Source organism: Rutidosis leptorrhynchoides, chromosome 2 (genome assembly GCF_046630445.1).
Source record: "Rutidosis leptorrhynchoides isolate AG116_Rl617_1_P2 chromosome 2, CSIRO_AGI_Rlap_v1, whole genome shotgun sequence".
Classification (NCBI taxonomy): Eukaryota; Viridiplantae; Streptophyta; class Magnoliopsida; order Asterales; family Asteraceae; genus Rutidosis; species Rutidosis leptorrhynchoides.
Window position 1 is genome coordinate 129580396 of NC_092334.1, and position 22923 is coordinate 129603318.

The 22923-nt window shown below is 36.4% G+C and overlaps 1 protein-coding gene across 1 annotated transcript; it reads left to right on the forward strand.

Moving 5' to 3' along the window:
• The first annotated feature begins 7606 nt into the window (after positions 1-7606).
• LOC139891390 (uncharacterized) lies at positions 7607-11403 on the forward strand. Its single transcript, XM_071874351.1, has 9 exons — positions 7607-7875; positions 8896-9008; positions 9145-9317; positions 9620-9713; positions 9901-10011; positions 10108-10197; positions 10659-10744; positions 10822-10886; positions 11032-11403. The coding sequence occupies exons 1-9, from the start codon at positions 7659-7661 to the stop codon at positions 11139-11141; spliced, it is 1059 nt and encodes a 352-aa protein (XP_071730452.1). The 5' UTR covers positions 7607-7658; the 3' UTR covers positions 11142-11403.
• Positions 11404-22923: the final 11520 nt, after the last annotated feature.

A 22923-nucleotide genomic window follows, 5' to 3' on the forward strand; every position in this document is an offset into this window, starting at 1 on the left:
GTGTCAAGCTACGATCTCCTTAATGTAAAGTTGTGCAAGTTTCTCCATTTTTTCGGTTTCTTTCATAGCGAGAAAGTGTGCGAATTTGATGAGACGGTCAACAATAACCCAAATGGTATCATAACCGACCGTTGTCTTTGGTAACTTGGTGATGAAGTCCATCGTTATTCTTTCCCACTTCCATTTTGGGATTTTGGGTTGTTGAAGTAACCCGGACGGTCTTTGGTGTTCGGCTTTGACTTTGGAACATGTCAAACACTTGGCAACATAAGTAGCTACGTCCCTTTTGATGTTCGGCCACCAATATTGTTCTTTAAGGTCGTGGTACATCTTATTGGCACCGGGGTGAATCGAGTATCGTGACTTATGGGCTTCATCTAAAATAAGGCTTCGTAGGTCCCCATAGCTAGGCACCCAAATCCTTCCGGCGTAATATCGGAGTCCGGTCTCCCTAATTTCGAATCGAGAGACGAGAATGTTCAAGAGCTCGTGTGAAACATTTTCATCCTTGAGAGTCTCATCTTGGGCTACCCGAATTTGGCTATTAAGGTTGGTGTGGACGGTGATGTTTAAGGCTCGGACACGAAGAGGCATCGCTCTTTCTTTTCGACTTAAGGCATCGGCTACTACATTTGCCTTTCCGGGATGGTAACGAAGCTCGCAATCGTAATCGTTTAAGGTTTCAATCCACCTTCGTTGTCTCATGTTTAGTTACTTTTGATCGAAGATGTGTTGGAGACTTTTGTGATCGGTAAAGATAGTACTCTTGGTTCCATAAAGATAGTGTCTCCACATTTTAAGTGCAAAGACAACGGCTCCGAGTTCGAGATCATGTGTCGTGTAGTTTCGTTCATGAATTTTGAGTTGTCGAGAAGCATAAGAAATGACTTTCGTTCGTTGCATCAACACACACCCAAAACCATGTTTCGAGGCATCGCAATATACAACAAAATCGTCATTACCTTCGGGAAGTGACAAGATAGGAGCGGTGGTTAGCTTTGTTTTCAAGATTTAAAATGCGGATTCTTGTTCGGTCGCCCAATTGAGTTTCTTTCCCTTGTGAGTTAACGCGGTTAGAGGACGAGCAACCAAAGAGAAATCCTTGATGAATCTACGGTAGTATCTGGCGAGACCCAAGAATTGACGAATGTGAGTAGGAGTAGTAGGAGTCTCCCATTTACTAATGGCTTCGATTTTCGTTGGATCGACTTTAATACCTTGGTCACTTACAACATGACCAAAAAATTGAACTTCCTTTAACCAAAATTCACACTTGGAGAATTTGGCATAGAGTCGTTCTTGTCTTAAAAGTTCAAGCACAAGTCGGAGGTGTTCCTCGGGTTCTTCTTCGCTTTTAGAATAAACCAAAATATCATCGATGAACACGATAATGAATTTGTCAAGATACGGTTTGCACACGCGGTTCATAAGATTCATGAACACCACCGGTGCGTTAGTGAGACCAAATGGCATTACAAGAAATTCATAGCTACCATAACGAGTTCGGAAAGCGGTTTTGGAGACATCTTCCCCCTTAACCCTTAATTGATGATAACCCGAGCGGAGATCGATTTTTGAATATACACAAGACCCTTGTAGTTGATCAAAGAGGTCATCGATGCGAGGAAGAGGATATCGGTTCTTAACCGTCAATTTATTCAGTTCACGATAATCAATGCACATTCGTAGGGATCCGTATTTCTTTTTAACAAACAAAATCGGAGCGCCCCAAGGTGAATGGCTAGGTTGGATAAAACCACGATCAAGTAGTTCTTGGATTTGGCTTTGCAATTCTTGCATTTCAGATGGAGCAAGTCTATAAGGTGCACGTGCTACGGGTGCGGCTCCCGGAATAAGATCGATTTGGAATTCAACCGGTCGATGAGGTGGAAGACCCGGCAATTCGTCGGGAAATACATCGGAATAGTCACTAAAGATTGGCACATCATCGATGTGCTTCTCATCGGACTCGACTTTCTTAACATGGGCAAGGATTGCAAAACAACCCATACGGAGTAGTTTTCTAACTTTAATGCACGAAACGAGGTTGAGTCCAGTGCAACTCTTATCGCCATAGACGATCAAAGGTTCGCCGTTCTCGATAGGAATCCGGATTGCGTTAAGATCACAAAGGATGTGAGATTTCGTTTTGGCTAGCCAATTCATACCGATTATTACATCGAAGCTTCCTAGTTCCATGGGTATCAAGTCAATTTCAAACTCATTACCCAAAATGTTTAACGTACACCCCCGGTAATATGTGTCGGCACTCAATAGTTTTTCGTTGGCCACTTCAATGGTATAAGTGGTATCTAGTGGAAGTGGTGGAGTGTTAAAAGAATGAGTCAAAGTCTTGGATACAAAACTCTTATCGGCACCCGAATGGAATAAACAAGTAACATAAGTGTTGTTGAGGAGAAACGTACCCGTGACTAATTCATTGTCATCTCGGGCTTCCTCGGTGTTGATGTTAAAAGCTCGTCCGCGTGTGTTGGTGTTGGCTTTCTTCTTCGGACACGCATTTCTAAAATGACCCGTTTGGCCACATTCATAACAAGTACCCGGTTTTGGTGCATTGGGCACCTTTTGAGCGACGGGGGCGGCACTTCTACAATCGTTGGCCACATGACCACCCCTTTGGCACCGGTGGCAAAATAGATTGCTACATTCACCATAGTGGTGTTTGTGGCATTTATTGCAAAAGGGTTTATTTCCGCCATAACTTTTCTTGGCGTCGGAGGTGAAAGACTTTTTGGTGAAGTTGTTGTTGTAGTTGTTGCTTGATTGGGGGGCTTCCCATTTTCTTTTGTTGCCGCCCGATTTATCCTCGGCCTTAGGTGCCGAAACTACGATTTCGTCAACCGTTTCGATCAATTGGCAGGCCATGTTCAAGGCTTGTTGTAGGTTAGCGGGTTTGGATGACATCACTCCTTGTTTGATGCTCTTTGGAAGACCATCCATATAGAGTTCAACCCTTTGAGATTCGGGGTTCACGAGGTTGGGACGCATCAAGGATAGCTCGGCGTATCGTTGATTGTAGGCCTTGAGATCGTTTCCGACCGCCTTTAAAGTTCTTAGCTCTTGTTCGAGCTTTCGGGTTTCTTCACGAGGGAAAAATTCGACGATCATCCTTTCCCTCAAATCGGCCCAAGAGAGGGCGTGAGCTTCATCGGTACCCACCGATTGTACATACGTGTTCCACCACGTGAGGGCGATACCGGCAAAGGTGTGGGTGGAATATTTGACTTTATCTTGGTCCCGACAACCGCTTATGCTAAAAACGGCTTCCGTTTGTTCGAACCATCGAGTGAGTACAACCGGTCCTCCGGTTCCATCAAAAGTGTGAGGTTTGCACCCCATGAAGGCTTTGTAGGAGCACCCTTCGCTTGAGTTACCGGCCCCTTAATTGTTGTTGTTGTTATTGTTGTTGTTGTTGGTGGAGTGATCGGCCATGGCCGCCTCTACGGCGGTGGCTACCATTCATTGTAGAGCTTGTTCAGGAGTCTCATGGTGTGGCACACGACGAGGAGGCATTGTTCCTTCAAAACACAAGAATACCGTTGATTAGTATTCTTAATAACACTAACCATGATATGGAATAAGGATAGAAAGAAATTTTCCTTGACTCGCCTTAAATTCTTTATGCCATAATGTCGGAATGTTCATATGAGTCACCGTAATATAATCCCGGAAATTATATTACCCTAATTCATATGTGCATTCGACACTAATTCATATAGTCAAGGTGGCGCGTCAATTAAATCAAGTAACGTGAGATTAAGATTGAATAAGAATTAGATATGATAGACGAGTTCGAGTATAATGCACAAGTAGTCAAGTAATTCCTAATTCAAGTCTATATGCCGGTTGTAGTCTAGACTCACCAATGTACCCTATGACTCGGGGTCGACACCAATGAACTCTAAATCCCTACAACCAACGCTCTGATACCATCTGTAGCGACCCGACCAAATCATGTTTGACGGCGCCGATTACTTAGGTCCCGTTACGTGGTCATAAGTCTTTAACATGACGTTTGACCAAAATATATCGCATTCATTTCATAAGAAAAAGGATGTTTCAAGTTTACAAATGTAGTTCAAAAGACTAGTTACATTACAATGTTTAACGTACGAATGAAACCTATGCGACACAATTTAAAGTAGTCAAAAGACGCTCCAACTATGCATGTATACTCGACATCCAAGCAAGTATCAAAAAGAGTGCGGAAGCATGTATCAAGTAGCGCTCAAGGACCTGAGAAAACATATGGAAAACTGTCAACGAAAACGTTGGTGAAATCATAGGTGTTTTAGTAAACGTTGCATTTGAACCACAAGATTTAATATAATATGATTATAAAAATCATTTGCATTCCAAAGTCGTTATTTGTTTCTCGGGCACCCAATTATCAAACTTAACTGTTTTGCACCCTTTGCGTAGTGTTAGAACATACACTAGACCCGAAAATATATTTCATCCGCTAACGGTAGCGAACCGTCCGAATGAGGCTCGTCAAGCTCATGTGATCACATAATATAAGTTCACGTTTACACCCTGCAAGTGTAACTAATGATAATTGAATTGAGGATTTTCGTTCAAACCCGTACGTGGAATGTTCATTTTCGTACTTGTGTTCAATGTGTAAAAGTATGATACGTATATGTTTCTCATCCCATAGTTTAAAGCATAAAAGTTGTTTGAAAGATGGGACTATGATCTCACCTTGAGTGCACGTATGAAAAGTACTTCACAAAGTAATGTGTGCAAAGGATAATGATAGTCTCGACCTAAACAAATAAGTCGTATCAATAACGGTAAATACGATAGGTCAAAGATGTTCAATTAGTCCTATGGATCATTACGACTCGATTATGTAGCATGTGAATCAATTTGTCAAGTTTCATGCAAGATACAAGTATAGAAACAAGTTAGGAAGATTGCATAATCATTCGGTTAAGTTTGACAAAAAGTCAAACTTTGGTCGGTCAAAGTCAACGAAAAAGTCAACGCGTTCGGGTCGGGTCCCGAACTATTTTTCTATGCTAGTTATTCATATATAAGCATGTTAGAACAAGTCTCATGTGAATCGGAGGTCCATAGCGTGCCAAACATTTTTCACATAATTGACATATAGGTCAGAAGCTGGACACGCCTTAGGTCGCGCCGCGACAAAAGGCTGCCGCGCCGCGGCATTTAACGGGTGCTGGTACCTGATCAGTTTCAATTGTTCAAGTCTTTTTCCGAACTTCGATCAAACACAAATCACAAATCGTAGACACTTATGACACGCATTTTATATCGTTGGAAAGCTAATTTGACAAAGAACACAACTAAATACATTTCATCAACCAAAAACATTATTTGCAACAACCGACTTTTCAAATCAAATGATCAATCAATGCACACAATTAATGCTTCAAATTTTACAAGTGCACATTTATGATTCGGGCATTTAATGCACACATAAAACACGCCGTTTTGTAGATAATCAAGCATACAATACAACTAACTACTTACTAACAATAATTCATGGCATTCAATGCATCAAATATTCATTTCAAGCTTATCAAACCCTAACCCAAATTCACCAAAATCACTAATCAAGTTTATGGAGTTTTTTCAAGCAACCTACACATGAAATTGAAGCTAGTGATGTTAGGAACACATTTAATACATGCATTTATGACATTTAACATCACTCAAATAACCAAATCACCAAATCAAACACACCAAAGTTTATGTTCATGCTAGTTACTTCAAATAACAAAATCGAACATATAAATCATATATTCATGTTAGACTTGAGCCATAGACACTAATTAACAACTTTATAAGTTAAAAACATCAAGAACACAAAATCTAGTGATTTTAGAAAGTTACCCAAATGTAATGAAATCGGTATGGAATCGAAGAGGAAGTTGCAAGGATTCTAAATATGTAATTTGTTTTGCAAGACACCCGCTAGCTTGCATTTAGATGATGATTCTTTGTTTGAAGATTTGAGAGAAAAATGGAAAGTATAGAAAGAAAAGGAAAATGAAATGGAAAAGAAAGAGGAGGTGGGTTGACTAGTCAAATGCTAGTCACCTCTTTGGCACTTTGGCGAAACTAGTCCCTCGAGTTCGGTTGCGGGTGCGTGAATTACCTAAACGAGATATTTTTAAAACGCGTATTAACGAGGGATGTCATAATCATATAACGGAATTTAAATAGTTAAACGGAAAAGTAAACGGAAAAAGGCGGGATGTTACAAATATAATAAGCATTAATATTAATATTAACTAAAGTTATTTTATATAATTAGTGTAAACTTTAGTTAACAAAAAGTGTCGACTAAAAATAAATATTTGATCAACGTCAAATTTAATTATATATTACGTATGGATAACAACCCTATAGGCAAATTAGTCAATTCAAGTATGGAAATATGAGGGTTGTTATATTTTGAACTATTCAACGTTTAATTATTCGGTTTTATCAAACACGCACTTAACAAGGTATTTCGCGTTTAAACCAAAGTAATCTCGCTCAATGTTCGTGCACACCAACGGATCACGATATATGTAGAGACATCATGAGCATGAATTGTTAGAACTTTCAGTGTTGACTACAGCAGTGGAATTAAAACATCATTTTGATATGCACACGTCTTTATCGTCTCGTCAGAAAAATAATGTACATCTTATGAATATTTTGAGATTAAAGGGAATTTCTTATATTTTGTATCATTCGATTTGTATTAAAGTGTTTGTTATTGTTTGTTTTTCACTCTACAAATTGTTATGTCATATGTCGGTGCTGACGCAGACGTTTTTACTGTACAATGTTTGTTTTTCTTAAGACACGAGGTAAAATAATGTTTTATTATGTCTATAAACTTGTAGACTTGAAAATATGCCTTCTCTATTATGTACCAGATCAGATTAAGCTATTTTATAGATATAATAATAAATAATATTTTACTACTACCTCCGTCCCATTACAAGTGTTCACTTACTTTTTGCACACAGTTTTAGAAAATTCCACTAACTCCATTCTCCACCAATCAGAAATTTTCTCTCTCCAGAATAACCCCTTCTTATTGGTTGAAATACAAAGTGGACACTTGAAATGGGACATCCCAAAATAGAAATGTGGACACTTGTGGTGAGACAGAGGGAGTATTAAACATATAGATAAGATATTTTGGCCACATGCATATCTTCAGACATATTTTATTAATTAAACAAAAAAAACTGTTAAGTGTCTTTTGTTTTTCAGTCTACATATCCTATTATGTTTTATGTCTGCGCGTCTGCAGAAGTTTTTACTGCAGTTTGTTTTTCCTAAAAACATAAGATAAAATAATGTTTTATTGTGTCTGTAACCTCGTAGACTTAGAAATATGTGTTTCTAACAGCTGCACACATGATTAAGTTATTTTGCAGATATAAAAACAAACCGTATTCAATATTCCACATATAAACCTTCATGGTACATCTTCTTTACATACATAGTTGGCAGATCTTGGAAAAAAAAAATATTGAAAAATAAAGAGTCGTTAATTTAGTTGGCACGTTAAAGAAAAAAATGCAGAACGAATTAGACAAAATCACAAAATCATCATATCATATCATATATCCTTCATCAATCCAACTCACAAACACACCAAACGCATGGGCTTAACAACTGTTTGCTTATCTCCGGCAACCTTCTTATTCACCGGACTCACTACTCATTCTTATTCACGCCCATCAACCACCTTTAAACCTTCAATCTTATTCCCTATAAACCCTAATCGTAATCCCACATCCAATTGTTCTTTATCTTCATCTTCCTCATCGATGTCATCATCCTATACTTTCCAAATCCACGCGTCATCATCATCCACCGGTAACCAATTGTGTAATTTTAATCTTATTTTTGATTCATTTTTTGCAATACGATTTCACTACTAAAATGCAATTTTTAATTCTCTACTCCAGCTGTATGTACAAAACATTATCAAGTTATTATTTCCTTGCAATTGTAATCCGATGATGATCACTTTTGTAACTCATAATTATATGTTACTTGTATTACTTACTAAGGCAAACAAGCAATTCTTAATTTGATAGCTATAAATGTTAACATACTACACTATTATTCTCATTTTCACAATTCATATGCAGTCCCGGAAGCTAGGATTTTTTTTCACCGGGGCGAAATTTTTTAAAACCTAGCAATTTTTTTGGGCAAAATATGGAGGTTTTTGGCCAAAATTTGAATGTTTTTGGACAACATTGAAGGTTCTGGGGCAAAATATGTAGGTTTTGGGGCGGAAAAAAACCCACGGAGGCAAAGTCGAAAAATCCGGAATTTTTACACTGAAAATTGCAAATCTACTGACCCCTTACATAAAAACGCCCCTGTTCATATGTAACTTGCTTCCTATCTTTTTACCATTTAAGTTTGAGGTTAATTGCATAAAATAGTATCCAACTTTACCAAAATTCTCATTTATAGTACTCAACTAAACTATAATTTGGTCAGTTAGCATATCTAAGTATTCTTTTATTTGTAGATATGGGCTATAGTCTGTTATCAACTCAGGCTATTAAGTTTTATTAGTATGTTAATAAAGGGAAATTTAGTACAGTTACATGTCTAAACTAAGTGGTTTTATCAGATTAAAAGGAAAAAAATTCTTATCTTAATCAGACCAGTCTGAAACTGAATTGAATGAGAACCAAACTGAACCGCACATAGAATCGCTTATTTTTTCATGTATATTACTCATTTGTGTCATGGACCATACATATGTTAAACATTATGTATGTAATTCAGAGGAATTTTTTTCATTAACTATCTTTTATACTTCCCAATATTTTTGATCCTCACCAACTTCTCTTTATGAACTTGATAATGCTGAAGATGCTGCAAGTGAAGAATTAGACCGTTCATCTACTACCCACATTGGAGCCAGTGATTTGCTGATTGTTGGACCAGGTGTTCTCGGCCGTTTAGTTGCAGCAAAATGGCGGGAGGTGAGATCAACACATATTAATGTTTTTACTACATTCATTCATAGATCATAATGTACTTTGATTCACTTTTTGTTATTGGATTAGCTAAGGGACTTGTATTTTTTGGCGAATTAACACTAACTCATGTGACATGCAGGAACATCCTGGATGCAAAATTACCGGGGAGACAGTTACTACTGACCATCATGATGAGCTAATCAACATGGGTATCAATCCAACTTTGAAGGGAGTTAAACGGGACCATAAGTATCCTTATGTGATCTTTTGTGCCCCACCTTCTCGAAGTTCAGACTATGCTAGCGATGTTGGGTAATGTACAACAACTTTCACCATAATAAATTGGAAATTATACTTACTTTCTGTTGTCTCAATTGTGGGTAAATCACAAAAGCTTTTGATATGAGTTCTATCCATATTGCCTTTTAAAGTTTTGATCTTTTCTTGGTTCCAATACTTTTCCATGGTTTTTGCAATATTTTACATGTAATTGTAGCCAAGCTCCAAAATAATTGACTTAATTTGTTTCATCCAAGTATTGAAGACCTACTCTAACACTTAACATTTATATATGCCCTCAATTTGTGTTTAATATTAAACAATATAATAATCAGGGAAGCTGCATCACTTTGGAATGGTGAAGGTTCTTTTTTGTTTACATCAAGCTCAGCACCATATGATCGATACGACAATGGAGACTGTTATGAGGTGTTGCATCTCACATATATCATTCTGCTGCTATCACATTACTTTTTACTTCCTTTGTCACTTACAAGTTTCAACTTCAACTGTTGTTAGTTTCTTCATATTAAATATTCATAAATTTATATAATCTTTCTTGTTTTATTTTGTTCTATCCTGTATAAATGGCGATGTTCAAATATGGGGCATACAGGATAGTCCAGTGGTTCCAATTGGGAAAAGTCCCAGGACCGATATTCTTTTAAAAGCGGAGAAGAATGTTATGGATGCCGGTGGATGTGTCGTTAGGTTAGCGGGACTTTACATATCCTTTTGCACTTCCTAAATTTTGCTAAATTTTTTGTATTTTCAAGATGCAATCTGCAAATCTTGTATTATTGAATCTTAACTATGTACGCACAAAGCCGATAGAGGAATGCATCTCTATTATTTGCGTGTGGGAACTGTTGAAGCTAATCCAGATCATCTCGTCAATCTCATCCATTATGAGGTGCGCTTACTTTGGCAATTACATCAATCAAAATAGTATGTAGAGGTGGTAATTGGGCGGGTCATTAGGTTTTGATAAATTGTCAAAGCTCAAAACTTAAAAAAGTAATGGTTTTGCATCAAAATATGTCAGGTTGGGTTGCATTTATAACAAAAAAAAAAATACTCCGTATATTTTATTAATATTTAATATACAGTATCATATTAAATTACAATGTTATTATTATGGTAGCAATAATAACATGTTTTTTCTTCTAATATGATGCCTTGGGAGGTTTTACTCATAAAAATAAAATTGAATGAATATTTTAACCATACCACCGATTGACCCACATTCTTTTTTTAGCAAATGATATAATTTTTTATCCGAATGATATGACCCATTCTTAAATAAATTATTTATGATTATTTGTGTGTGATTATGTTCACGTAATATGATATGGAGTTGTTGCATCCCTACAGGATGCTGCCTCTCTTTCAGTTGCAATTCTGAAGAAGAAGCTACACAGTCGGTTATTTTTGGGCTGTGACAATCATCCTGTATCCAGGTTTGTTCTTATCACATTTTCGTATTCGTGTATGTATGTAGTTCATCCTAAACTGAATAAAGTTGTTTATTTTTCAGACAAGAAGTTATGGACTTGGTTGCTAAGAGTGGGAAATTTGATCAGACATTTGTGGGCTTTACAGGTAAATTAACATAACCAGATCTTTAAGTTTTGCAAAAAAACATACAGTGATCATTCATAATTCTTCAATGGCTTATTATACCTTAACAAAGTATATGCTTTATGAATCACATAATTACATTTCATGAGATGATATGGTTGTGCAGGCACGGATGGTGTTTTGGGTAAGAAATTGAACAACTCAAGGACAAGGGAGGAGACAGGATGGGAGCCAAAATATAAAAGCTTTGCTCATTTTCTTGGGGTACCTACTTGAAGGTCTAGCTCTCATATTGAATGGTTAAATCAACATGAAAACTGAAAAGGGAGTTTGTATTCTTTTAGCGATTAGTTTGGTTACGGATGATGGTTGTACAGAAGAATGATGATGGTCTGTGTAAGATGGGATGTATTGAACACTTTTGTGGATTTTTGCAATGAGAAATGCTAGATTAACCAAAAATTGACAATTTTTTCAGTTGAATATGTAATGGTTGACGTGGTTATTGAGAAATATTATACACTGCATCCATACAAAGTTTACACATAAATATCATCTATCAATTACTATATGATAAAAGAGAAGTAAGCAAGAGAAATAAATAACTAATTTTGATTGTTGCATTTACTTGTTCACATGATTTTTTTTTTTTTTTTTTTTTAATATTTTTGTGTTTGTGTGAATTTAGCAAACTTCGTATTTATTTTATCCCTTAAAAGCTATCATGGACATTTTTAGGATATACCTCACATAGATTAAATATTGTTGTTATATTTGTAAGTTATTATGGATATTTGAAGATTTTCATTCTGAGTTGAGCTATCACTTGATCAAGATGATGAATCCATATATCCATCATCTATTTATCTTTTATAAATCAAACAACGACAATAATAAAACTCAATCTTACATGGGGAGGTGGGGTCTGGACAATCTAAAATAATTAATAATATTCCTACAACTTTTATCATTATAACCATGTCCAGTGTTGTAAAAAACCCGATTACTCGCCGATTAATCTTCGATTAATCATTTTTAGGAGCAATCCGTTCCGATTTTTAAAAATTCGTTTAATTAAACGGTCAACGTCAATTGATGGATCAAAATCGAATTTGGTAATCAAAGTTAGTCAAAGTAAAAAAAGGTTAACATTTTAACATGAATTTAAACTAGAATTATATAATTTTGAAGCAAAATGAACAATTTTAGACAATCTATATATATACATATATATATATATATATATATATATATATATATATATATATATATATATATATATATATATATATATATATATATATATATAAGAATTGAGTCCTGAAAAATTAAATAGGCCTTAATAAATATCGTTAACTCTATCAGAATTACCCTTCCTTTATATTATTTACCGCCTGTAGAAAAAATTGACTCCTGAAAAATTAAATAGGCCTTAATAAATATCGTTAACTCCATCAGAATTACTCTTCCTTTATATTATTTACCGCCTGTAAAAAAAATTCATCATTAACTCAATTGCATTTACCCTTCCTTTTTAATATACGGAAACTCTTAAAAAAATAAAGTCAAGTTATATTCCTAATATTTTTGCGACACTTTTTTTATTTTTCTTTCTAAGATTTTTTCACCATGCATCGTATTTTTATCTCTCTCCCTAATTTATTTTTATCTCTCTCTCTCTCTCTCTCTCTCTATATATATATATATATATATATATATATATATATATATATATATATATATATATATATATATATATATATATAGGGTGAGGATCCATGGAGAACTCATGGTAGTAGAGAACTCATGGAACTCGTACAGATTCACTAAATCTGCGTGCAGATTCACATTTTTTTTTTTTTTTGCAGATTTTTTTTTTCTGTTCAGATTTTTTTTTTGTTTGCAGATTCAGTCAATCTGCGTGCAGATTGACGATTTTTTTCAGTTTTTTTTTTTTTTTTACAGATCGACTTTTTTTCAGTTTTTTTTATGCAGATTGAGTCAATCTATCTGCGCTTTTTTTTTGCAGTTTTTATTTTTTTTTTTGCAGATCGACTTTTTTCTGTGCAGATTTGACTTTTTTTTTTGTGCAGATTGACGTTTTTTGCAGTTTTTTTTTTTTTTTTGCAGATTCACTTTTTTTTTCTGTGCAGATTCGCTGTTTTTTTTTTTGCAGTTTTTTTTTTCCCAGATTGCATTTTTTTTTTTCATAGATTGAAGCTCAATCTCCACATAGATTGAAGTTCAATCTATGAGTTCTATGAGTTCTCTACATACTCTAGTTCTCTAAGGATCCTTTCACTATATATATATATATATATATATATATATATATATATATATATAAAATGTGACTCCTTGAATCATAATTATGCACATTAACTCAACTAATTTACCCATTTACCCCCACTTAATATTAACCCATTTATCCACTTATATAGCTATAATAATAATAATAATAATAATAATAATAATAATAATAATAATAATAATAATAATAATAATAATAATAATAATAAGAAATACGACTCCATGAGTCATCATCAATATTTAAAACGTGACTCCATGAGTGTCATAATTATACACATATATTAACCCAACTAATTTATCCATTTACCCCCACTTAATATTAACCCATTTATCCACCGGGAAAAAACTACTTCATACTCCATGGTCACGAAAGAAATTAAGGTTCCTTACTGATACGATATACTTCTACCTACAAAAAAGTTTCGGGCAAAATAACATTGACAGACAAAATTTATGGTTTATTTGGGAATTACGAGTTAACTGGTTAGCGGTCATCTTTTGTGCTACCGTTTCGCGGTGTTGTGGTCGACTTTCAAATTGATTTTGTTGCAAATTCTGAATCAGTTTAAGAAATTAAGGTATGTTTCTTATGATGTTTGTTAGTAATTGTGGAAATTATGTTAGATTAATTATAGAGTAATGCTTAAAAAATTGAAGACAATGAAAAATGTTTACCCAAATTAAAAGTGGTTTAATAATAGTAACAGCCTGGATAAATCAAGAAGTTTAACGCTAAAGGAATTCAATGCAAGCATCAATATATATATTTTTTTTTTTTACTTCAGTTACCATCAATTAATTGATCTAATTACTTGAACATGACTTTTATTACCACCTTTAGAAGATGAATAATGACACTTAATCATTCACCTTTAATGAACTTATTATGTATGTATAGTTATGTAATCATTACATATCACTCACATTTAATTAGACATGTCCAACTTCTATAGATTATATTAATATAAATACTTCATAATGTTAAACATCAAACACAAAAACACTTCTTTCTCAAAATGGGTAAGGTTAAAACTCGCTGATTCTCACAAAAATTCATTCGTCTATCTTATTTAACTTCAATTTGAAGATAGTGAATCTCAAGTACAGGTCCTAATTTTCCTTTAATGGGATATGAATACAATTCATGTAAAATAAATGAGATTGGGGTTTATTGTAGCGACCCCGACAAATCGTCAAGTGATGGCGTCGTCTACGTAGGTCCCATTGCATGGTCATAAGTCTTTAAGACAAAGTTTGACCAAAATATGTCGCCTTCATTTCAAAATAAAGATTGTTCCCAAAGTTTACAAGAATTGTTCAACCAAAAGTTAAGTTACAAGGTTATAAGTACAAAGGAAAATCTAGGCGACACGGTTTAAAGTAAAGTCATAAGACGCTCCATGAAAAGCATGTATACTCGACATCCAATGCAAGTATCAAATAATGAGCGGAAACATGTATCACATATCGTGCAAGACCTGAGAAAAACATAGAAATCTGTCAACGAAAACGTTGGTGAAATCATAGGTTTAGTAAGTATTAAACGTTGTTTTTGAACCACAAGATTTTGTATTTCCATAACGTAGATTATCCAAATCATTTGCATTCCAAAAGTGTTGTTATACGCGAGCACTCAATTATCAAAACTTAACCAACGTTACCCCATCACACAGTGCTAGAACCCGCACTAAAACACAAAAATATATTTCATCCGCATAACGGTAGCGAACCGTCCGAATGAGGGTTTGTTAAACCCGTATGGCCACACAATATAAGTTCTCGCTTACACCCTGTAAGTGTAACTAATGATAATCGAATTGAGGCATTTTTGTTCTAACTCGCACGTGGAATGTTTGTTTTCACACTTGTGTTCAAAACATAAAAGTAAGTAGTACAAGATGTAACAAAGTATATGTTTTCTCAGCCCACGATTTAAAAGTATAAAAGTTGTTGAAAAGGTGGGACTATGATCTCACCTTGAGCGCAAGAGTTAATAAAGTACTTCAACGAGTAAACGCGTGCAAAGACAAAGCTAGTCTTGACCTAAACATATAGGTTATATCAATAACGGTAAACACAAAACGGTCAAAGATGTTCAATTAGTCCTATGGCTCGTTACGACTCGATTAATATAGCATGTGAATCAATTTGTCAAGTTTCATGCACGATACAAGTAGTTAAGTATGTTAGAACGATTGTATAATCGTTTGGTTAAGTTTGACTAAAAGTCAAACTTGGTCAAAGTCAAAGTCAACGGGGTCGGGTTGGGTATCCGACAATTTTCCCATGATGAGAAATCATTTATGAGCAGAATGGCCAAGTTTCATGTTAATCGGAGTTACGGTTAAGCGGGAAACATTTTGTGAAAGGAAAAATAAAAACAAAAATGAGCTGGGCATATGCACGGCGCGCAATGGGTTGCGCGGCGCGCACCCAAGTGTAAATCCTGGTCAGAACTTAACCACGAAGGCAAACATCTGGGATTTCTAATTCTGCGCGGCGCGCGGGTATATGCGCGGCGCGCAATACCTGGGAAACATGCAGTTTGCAGAAAAATGGTCCAAGTCACGAACCAAAACTCAAATTAACATATTTTATGAACCGAAAACATCCAAAATGCATACTATATATCGTTGGAAAGGTAATTTGACAAGGAAAACAACTAAACACGTTTCATCAAACAAAAACATCAATTTCAATAACCGATTTTCCGTCAAGTGATCATTAAGAATCCATTTTCAAAGTTTCAAGTTCATCAAATGCATTTTATGATTCGGGAATCCAATTTACACATACGATATGCCGTTTCGAAGGTAATTAAGCATACATTGCATCTAAACACTTACTAACAACATTAACAAGTATTCAACGCATCAAAAGTTCATTTCAAAGTCTAACAAACCCTAACCAAAATTCACAAAAATCAATAATCGGGTTTTTGAAGTTTTCTTAATCAACCTACGCATCAAAACGAAGCTAGTGATACTAGTAACACAATTAAAACATGAACTTTAACAATCAAACAACATTTAATCTTCCAAAATGCAAGATTAAGCAAACCCATTTCAAATGTTCAAACTAGTTACTCAAAACAACAAATCGAGCAAGTAAATCATATATTCATGCTAGACACGAGCCATAGACACTAACTAACACCATTTCAAATCAAAAACACGAATTTAGAGAAATCTAGAGTTTTAGAAATGTTACCCAAACGAGATGAAGTTGGTATCAAATTGTAGAGGATGAAGAGAGGATTCCAAATATGTAATTTGTTTTGTTGTAAGCCTCCTAGATCGAATTTAGATGATGAATGATTGAATTGGGTGTTTGTGTGTGTGTTCTTGCTAGAGAGAAAGAGAGAGAGATGGAGGTGATTGAATGGTGGTGATTGGGGTGGACTAGTTGACCTAGTCAACTAGTTTGCCCCGTGTCAATTTTAGTCCCTCGAGTTTAGAAGCGGGTGCGGGATTTAACCGATCGAATATTTTTAAAACGCAAGTTAACGAGAGGTGTTATAATTAAATGACGGAATTATTATGAACGTTAGTCAACGGAAACTACGAATTTAAATAACGAAAGGTATTATTAAAAAAAAAAGACGGGCGTTAAAATAATTTAACGGAAAAATGCGGGATGTTACATTATCCACACCTCAAAAGAAATTTCGTCCCGAAATTTAGTTGGAAATAATAATCGATACCTCTCACTCGAGACCGGAGATGTCAATGCTATGAATAAGTGAAGGTACGTCCTTGAGTGTTCTCATGAATTTGGATTTTTACGATCCCCGGTTTCAACTGGTTTTCCTATGAAGAGAAGTTTGTCATCAATAGCTGGTGCATCTAGAAGGATTGCAAGTTCCTGTTCCGCAGGACACGTTTCTAAGTTTGTTACACGAAATGTAAGGTAAACGGAAACTTAATTGAGTCGGCAGTTCTAAATGGTAGGAAGCGGCTCCAATACGCCCCAAGGTTTCAAAAGGTTCAATATTGCGGATATAACCTTCCTCGATTTCCCGAAATGAATTACACCTTTCCAAAGTGCGGTTTCTCAATACTACGCGGTCACACACTGGGTTTGGTGGGGTTTTCATCTAAGTTCGGCATAACTCTTCTGGCGACAATGGGTTGTCTCGAGCCCTTCTCGGACTTGAACGATCTCAATTGTTGTTTCTTGATGGAGTTCAGATTTCGGTGGTTGATGCTTTGGTTAAATGAACAGGGGTATGACATTAGCGGTCATATAGGGTTTCGGAAAGTGCTGCGTTAATATACGAGTGATAGCTGTCGTTATAAGAGGAACTACAGAAGGTGACAATACCAGTCTGTAACATGTCTTTCCAAGATTGAATCGTACGTTTGCTCGGTTCGTTGGTTGTGGGAGATACGCGGTACATGTGTCTAAGCAGGTTCCCAAGGTTTCTTGTAACACTAGAAGTGAAACGAGTATTTCGATACAGGATAAATGACGAAGATACACCGTGTTGGTGTAGAATCTCTTAAGATATGTTTGAACAAGTCAGTTAGGGTTCGAAAAATGTTCGTTAGGACTATTCACCCTCGTGGCGAATACTAATGTAATATGAGGAATTTCTCTATCCATGGAGGAATGTTACAAGGAGTTTCTTTAAACGGAAATGCGAGCGATAAAGATAGGAGTGAAATGAGGACTTAGAATAGGATGAGCTTGCATCTCGAGGTTGCCATAACGCGCCTCTAGTTGTCAAAAATTGAAGTCTGGAAGAGAAACAAGATAGTACACGTAATTGTATAGTTCGGGGTTGAATAATAGTTGGCCGATTATCAGAAACACAAGGACGTTAAGTCAAAGAAGAGTGAGGTATCGTTGGATTGTGTGTTATCTTAAATTCCAGTAATATCAGACGGTAACGGTGAAATAACATAGGTATGTAGTGTGGTACGTGATGACGAGAAATTTGATCGGATCCACAATTTAGTATTCGAATTCTTCGCGCAAAACAACGAATTTTAGTTACGTTGATTTTTGAGTCGAGAGAGTATGCCTTTCGGCGTTCAAGTAGAAATATTTCCATGTTTGAGTTCCATCTAGTGCTATACGAATTTAGCTAGGAAGGTTGGTGTGAAGAATCACGCTCAAGGTTCGAACACGGAGAGGTTTAAAGTTTTCCCTTAGTGAGTTAACGAGTTTAAAAGTCGGGTAACACGAGAAAAGTCAGAAATGAATCTTCGGTGATAACAGGCGAGATCTAAGATTTTACGAATACAAGTCTGAGTTGAGAGAGTTTCATGATTACGTGTGGCTTGATTTCGAGATTGATTGTAATGCCTTGACCATTAACATCATGGTCTAGAAAATTTGACTTCGTTTAACAGAAATTCTCACTCGGAGAATTTGGTATAGAGTTGCTCTTTTCTCAAAGTTCGAGCGTAAGATGATGATGTTGTTCGTTTGCCTTCTTTACTTGAATAAGTTAAGATGTCATCTATAAATATGATAACAGATTTGTCTAGATAAGTTGCATACGTGGTTTAGGAGGTTCATGAATACGGACGGAGTCCTAAATAAATCAAACGGTACTAAGAGGGATTTACAACTAACGTTGCGAGCTCGGAAAATGGCTTAGGAGACATCGTCTCCCTTAACCCCCAATTGATGATAACCGGAACGGAGGTCGTTTTGGAATGCACACGAGATTCATGCAAGTAATCAGGTGGTCATGGATACGAGGAAGAGGGTATCGGTTTTCAACCGAAAATTATTTAGTTCACAATAATCTATACCTAGTTGTAGGGAAACAATTTCTCCTTAACGAATAGGTTCTGAGCTCCCTAGTTCTATAGGTGTCAAGTCAATATTCTTAACGTATATCCTCCGATAGAATTTATAGACACACAATATCTTTCCGTTGGTCGCTTAAATTGCCTAAGTAGTATCTAAGGAAAAAAAAGTGGAATGTAATGAGTACAAGTCAAAGTCTTGGTTGTAAAACGTCTAGCGGTAATTGAATCGAATAAGTATGAAATATACGGTTTGTTGTGAAGAAACGTACCCGTGACTAGTCCATCATCGTCTCGGGCATCCTAGGTGTCGATGTTGTAAGTTCAACGGCGCGCGTTGGTTTTTGCTTTATTCCTTGGGCATTCATTCCTAAAATGACCCGATTGGCCACATTTGTAGCAAATACTCGGCTTTGGTGCGTCGGGCCCCTTTTGAGTGACGGGGGCGGTACTTCCACAATACTTGGCAATATGACCACTACCTTGGCACCGATGGCAAATTAGCTTGCCACATTCACCAAAATGATGCTTGTGGCATTTGTTGCAAAAAGGTCGTGTCCCGGCATAACTTTTCTTGCCGACGGGGGTGAGAGGTTCCTTGGAAAAGTTGTTGTTGTAGTTACTCGATTGGGGGGCTTCCCATTTTCTTTTGTTGTCACCCGACTCATCCTCGGCTTTAGGTGCCGGCACTTCAATCTCGTCTACCGTTTCGATCAATTGACGGGCCATATTCAGGGCCTCTTGGTGATTACTGGGTTTGGATGACATTACTCCTTGTTTGATGCTCTTGGGAAGACCATCCATGTAAAGTTCAACCCTTAGAGGTTCGGGGGTCACGAGGTTTGGGCACATCAAGGATAGCTCAGAAAATCGTTGATTATATGCCTTTAGGTCATTCCCGACCGCTTTTAAAGTTCTTAGTTCGTGTTCGAGCTTACGGGTCTCTTCGCGCGGGAAGTATTCGGTGATCATCTTTTTCTTTAAGTCGGCCCATGAGAGTGTGTGGGCTTCATCGATACCCACCGACAGCACATACGTATTCCACCATGTGAGGGCGATACCGGCAAAAGTGTGGGTGGAATATTTGACTTTGTCTTGGTCCCGACAACCGCTTATGCTAAAAACGGCTTCTGTTTGCTCAAACCATCGGGTGAGCACAACCGGTCCTCCGGTCCCATCGAAGGTGTGAGGTTTGCACCCCATGAAAGTTTTGTAGGAGCAACCCTCGTTTGAATTACCGGCTCCATGGTTGTTGTGGTTGTGGTTGTTATTGATGTCGGAGGAGATACTAGCCATAGCCGCACCTATGGCGGTGGCTATCATGCGTTGAAAAGCTTGTTCGGAAGTTTCATTACGTGGCCCGCGACGGGGAGGCATTGTTCCTTCAAGACACAAGAATATCGTTGATTAGTATTCTCAATAATACTAATCATGATAGGGAATGATGATGTAGAGAAAATTTTTCCTTGACTCGCCTTAAATTCTTTATGTCATAATGTCGGAATGTCCATATGAATCACCGTAATATAATCCCGGAAATTATATTACCCTGATTCTCATGTGCATTTAACATTACCTCATAAAGTCAAGGTGGCGCGTCAACAAAATTTATCAACGTAAGATCAAGATCGAATACGAGTTAGATATGATAGAAGAGTTCGAGTATAAATGCACAAATAGTCAAGTAATTCCTACTTCAGTCTATATGCCGGTTGTAGTCTAGATTCACCTATGTACCCTATGACTCGGGGTGGACACAAATGAACTCTAAATCCCTACAACCAAGGCTCTGATACCACTTGTAGCGACCCCGACAAATCGTCAAGTGACGGCGTCGTCTACGTAGGTCCCATTGCATGGTCATAAGTCTTTAAGACAAAGTTTGACCAAAATATGTCGCCTTCATTTCAAAATAAAGATTGTTCCCAAAGTTTACAAGAATTGTTTAACCAAAAGTTAAGTTACAAGGTTATAAGTACAAAGGAAAATCTAGGCGACACGGTTTAAAGTAAAGTCATAAGACGCTCCATGAAAAGCATGTATACTCGACATCCAATGCAAGTATCAAATAATGAGCGGAAACATGTATCACATATCGTGCAAGACCTGAGAAAAACATAGAAATCTGTCAACGAAAACGTTGGTGAAATCATAGGTTTAGTAAGTATTAAACGTTGTTTTTGAACCACAAGATTTTGTATTTCCATAACGTAGATTATCCAAATCATTTGCATTCCAAAAGTGTTGTTATACGCGAGCACTCAATTATCAAAACTTAACCAACGTTACCCCATCACACAGTGCTAGAACCCGCACTAAAACACAAAAATATATTTCATCCGCATAACGGTAGCGAACCGTCCGAATGAGGGTTTGTTAAACCCGTATGGCCACACAATATAAGTTCTCGCTTACACCCTGTAAGTGTAACTAATGATAATCGAATTGAGGCATTTTTGTTCTAACTCGCACGTGGAATGTTTGTTTTCACACTTGTGTTCAAAACATAAAAGTAAGTAGTACAAGATGTAACAAAGTATATGTTTTCTCAGCCCACGATTTAAAAGTATAAAAGTTGTTGAAAAGGTGGGACTATGATCTCACCTTGAGCGCAAGAGTTAATAAAGTACTTCAACGAGTAAACGCGTGCAAAGACAAAGCTAGTCTTGACCTAAACATATAGGTTATATCAATAACGGTAAACACAAAACGGTCAAAGATGTTCAATTAGTCCTATGGCTCGTTACGACTCGATTAATATAGCATGTGAATCAATTTGTCAAGTTTCATGCACGATACAAGTAGTTAAGTATGTTAGAACGATTGTATAATCGTTTGGTTAAGTTTGACTAAAAGTCAAACTTGGTCAAAGTCAAAGTCAACGGGGTCGGGTTGGGTATCCGACAATTTTCCCATGATGAGAAATCATTTATGAGCAGAATGGCCAAGTTTCATGTTAATCGGAGTTACGGTTAAGCGGGAAACATTTTGTGAAAGGAAAAATAAAAACAAAAATGAGCTGGGCATATGCGCGGCGCGCAATGGGTTGCGCGGCGCGCACCCAAGTGTAAATCCTGGTCAGAACTTAACCACGAAGGCAAACATCTGGGATTTCTAATTCTGCGCGGCGCGCGGGTATATGCGCGGCGCGCAATACCTGGGAAACATGCAGTTTGCAGAAAAATGGTCCAAGTCACGAACCAAAACTCAAATTAACATATTTTATGAACCGAAAACATCCAAAATGCATACTATATATCGTTGGAAAGGTAATTTGACAAGGAAAACAACTAAACACGTTTCATCAAACAAAAACATCAATTTCAATAACCGATTTTCCGTCAAGTGATCATTAAGAATCCATTTTCAAAGTTTCAAGTTCATCAAATGCATTTTATGATTCGGGAATCCAATTTACACATACGATATGCCGTTTCGAAGGTAATTAAGCATACATTGCATCTAAACACTTACTAACAACATTAACAAGTATTCAACGCATCAAAAGTTCATTTCAAAGTCTAACAAACCCTAACCAAAATTCACAAAAATCAATAATCGGGTTTTTGAAGTTTTCTTAATCAACCTACGCATCAAAACGAAGCTAGTGATACTAGTAACACAATTAAAACATGAACTTTAACAATCAAACAACATTTAATCTTCCAAAATGCAAGATTAAGCAAACCCATTTCAAATGTTCAAACTAGTTACTCAAAACAACAAATCGAGCAAGTAAATCATATATTCATGCTAGACACGAGCCATAGACACTAACTAACACCATTTCAAATCAAAAACACGAATTTAGAGAAATCTAGAGTTTTAGAAATGTTACCCAAACGAGATGAAGTTGGTATCAAATTGTAGAGGATGAAGAGAGGATTCCAAATATGTAATTTGTTTTGTTGTAAGCCTCCTAGATCGAATTTAGATGATGAATGATTGAATTGGGTGTTTGTGTGTGTGTTCTTGCTAGAGAGAAA

What these genes read in the sequence shown, in the direction of transcription:
- LOC139891390 (XM_071874351.1), top strand. Translation starts at nt 7,659, where the DNA reads ATGGGCTTAACAACTGTTTGCTTATCTCCGGCAACCTTCTTATTCACC. An exon ending in ACAATGGAGACTGTTATGAG is followed by an intron (nt 9,714 to 9,900) that starts GTGTTGCATCTC and finishes TGGGGCATACAG; the next exon opens with GATAGTCCAGTGGTTCCAAT. An exon ending in GACATTTGTGGGCTTTACAG is followed by an intron (nt 10,887 to 11,031) that starts GTAAATTAACAT and finishes ATGGTTGTGCAG; the next exon opens with GCACGGATGGTGTTTTGGGT.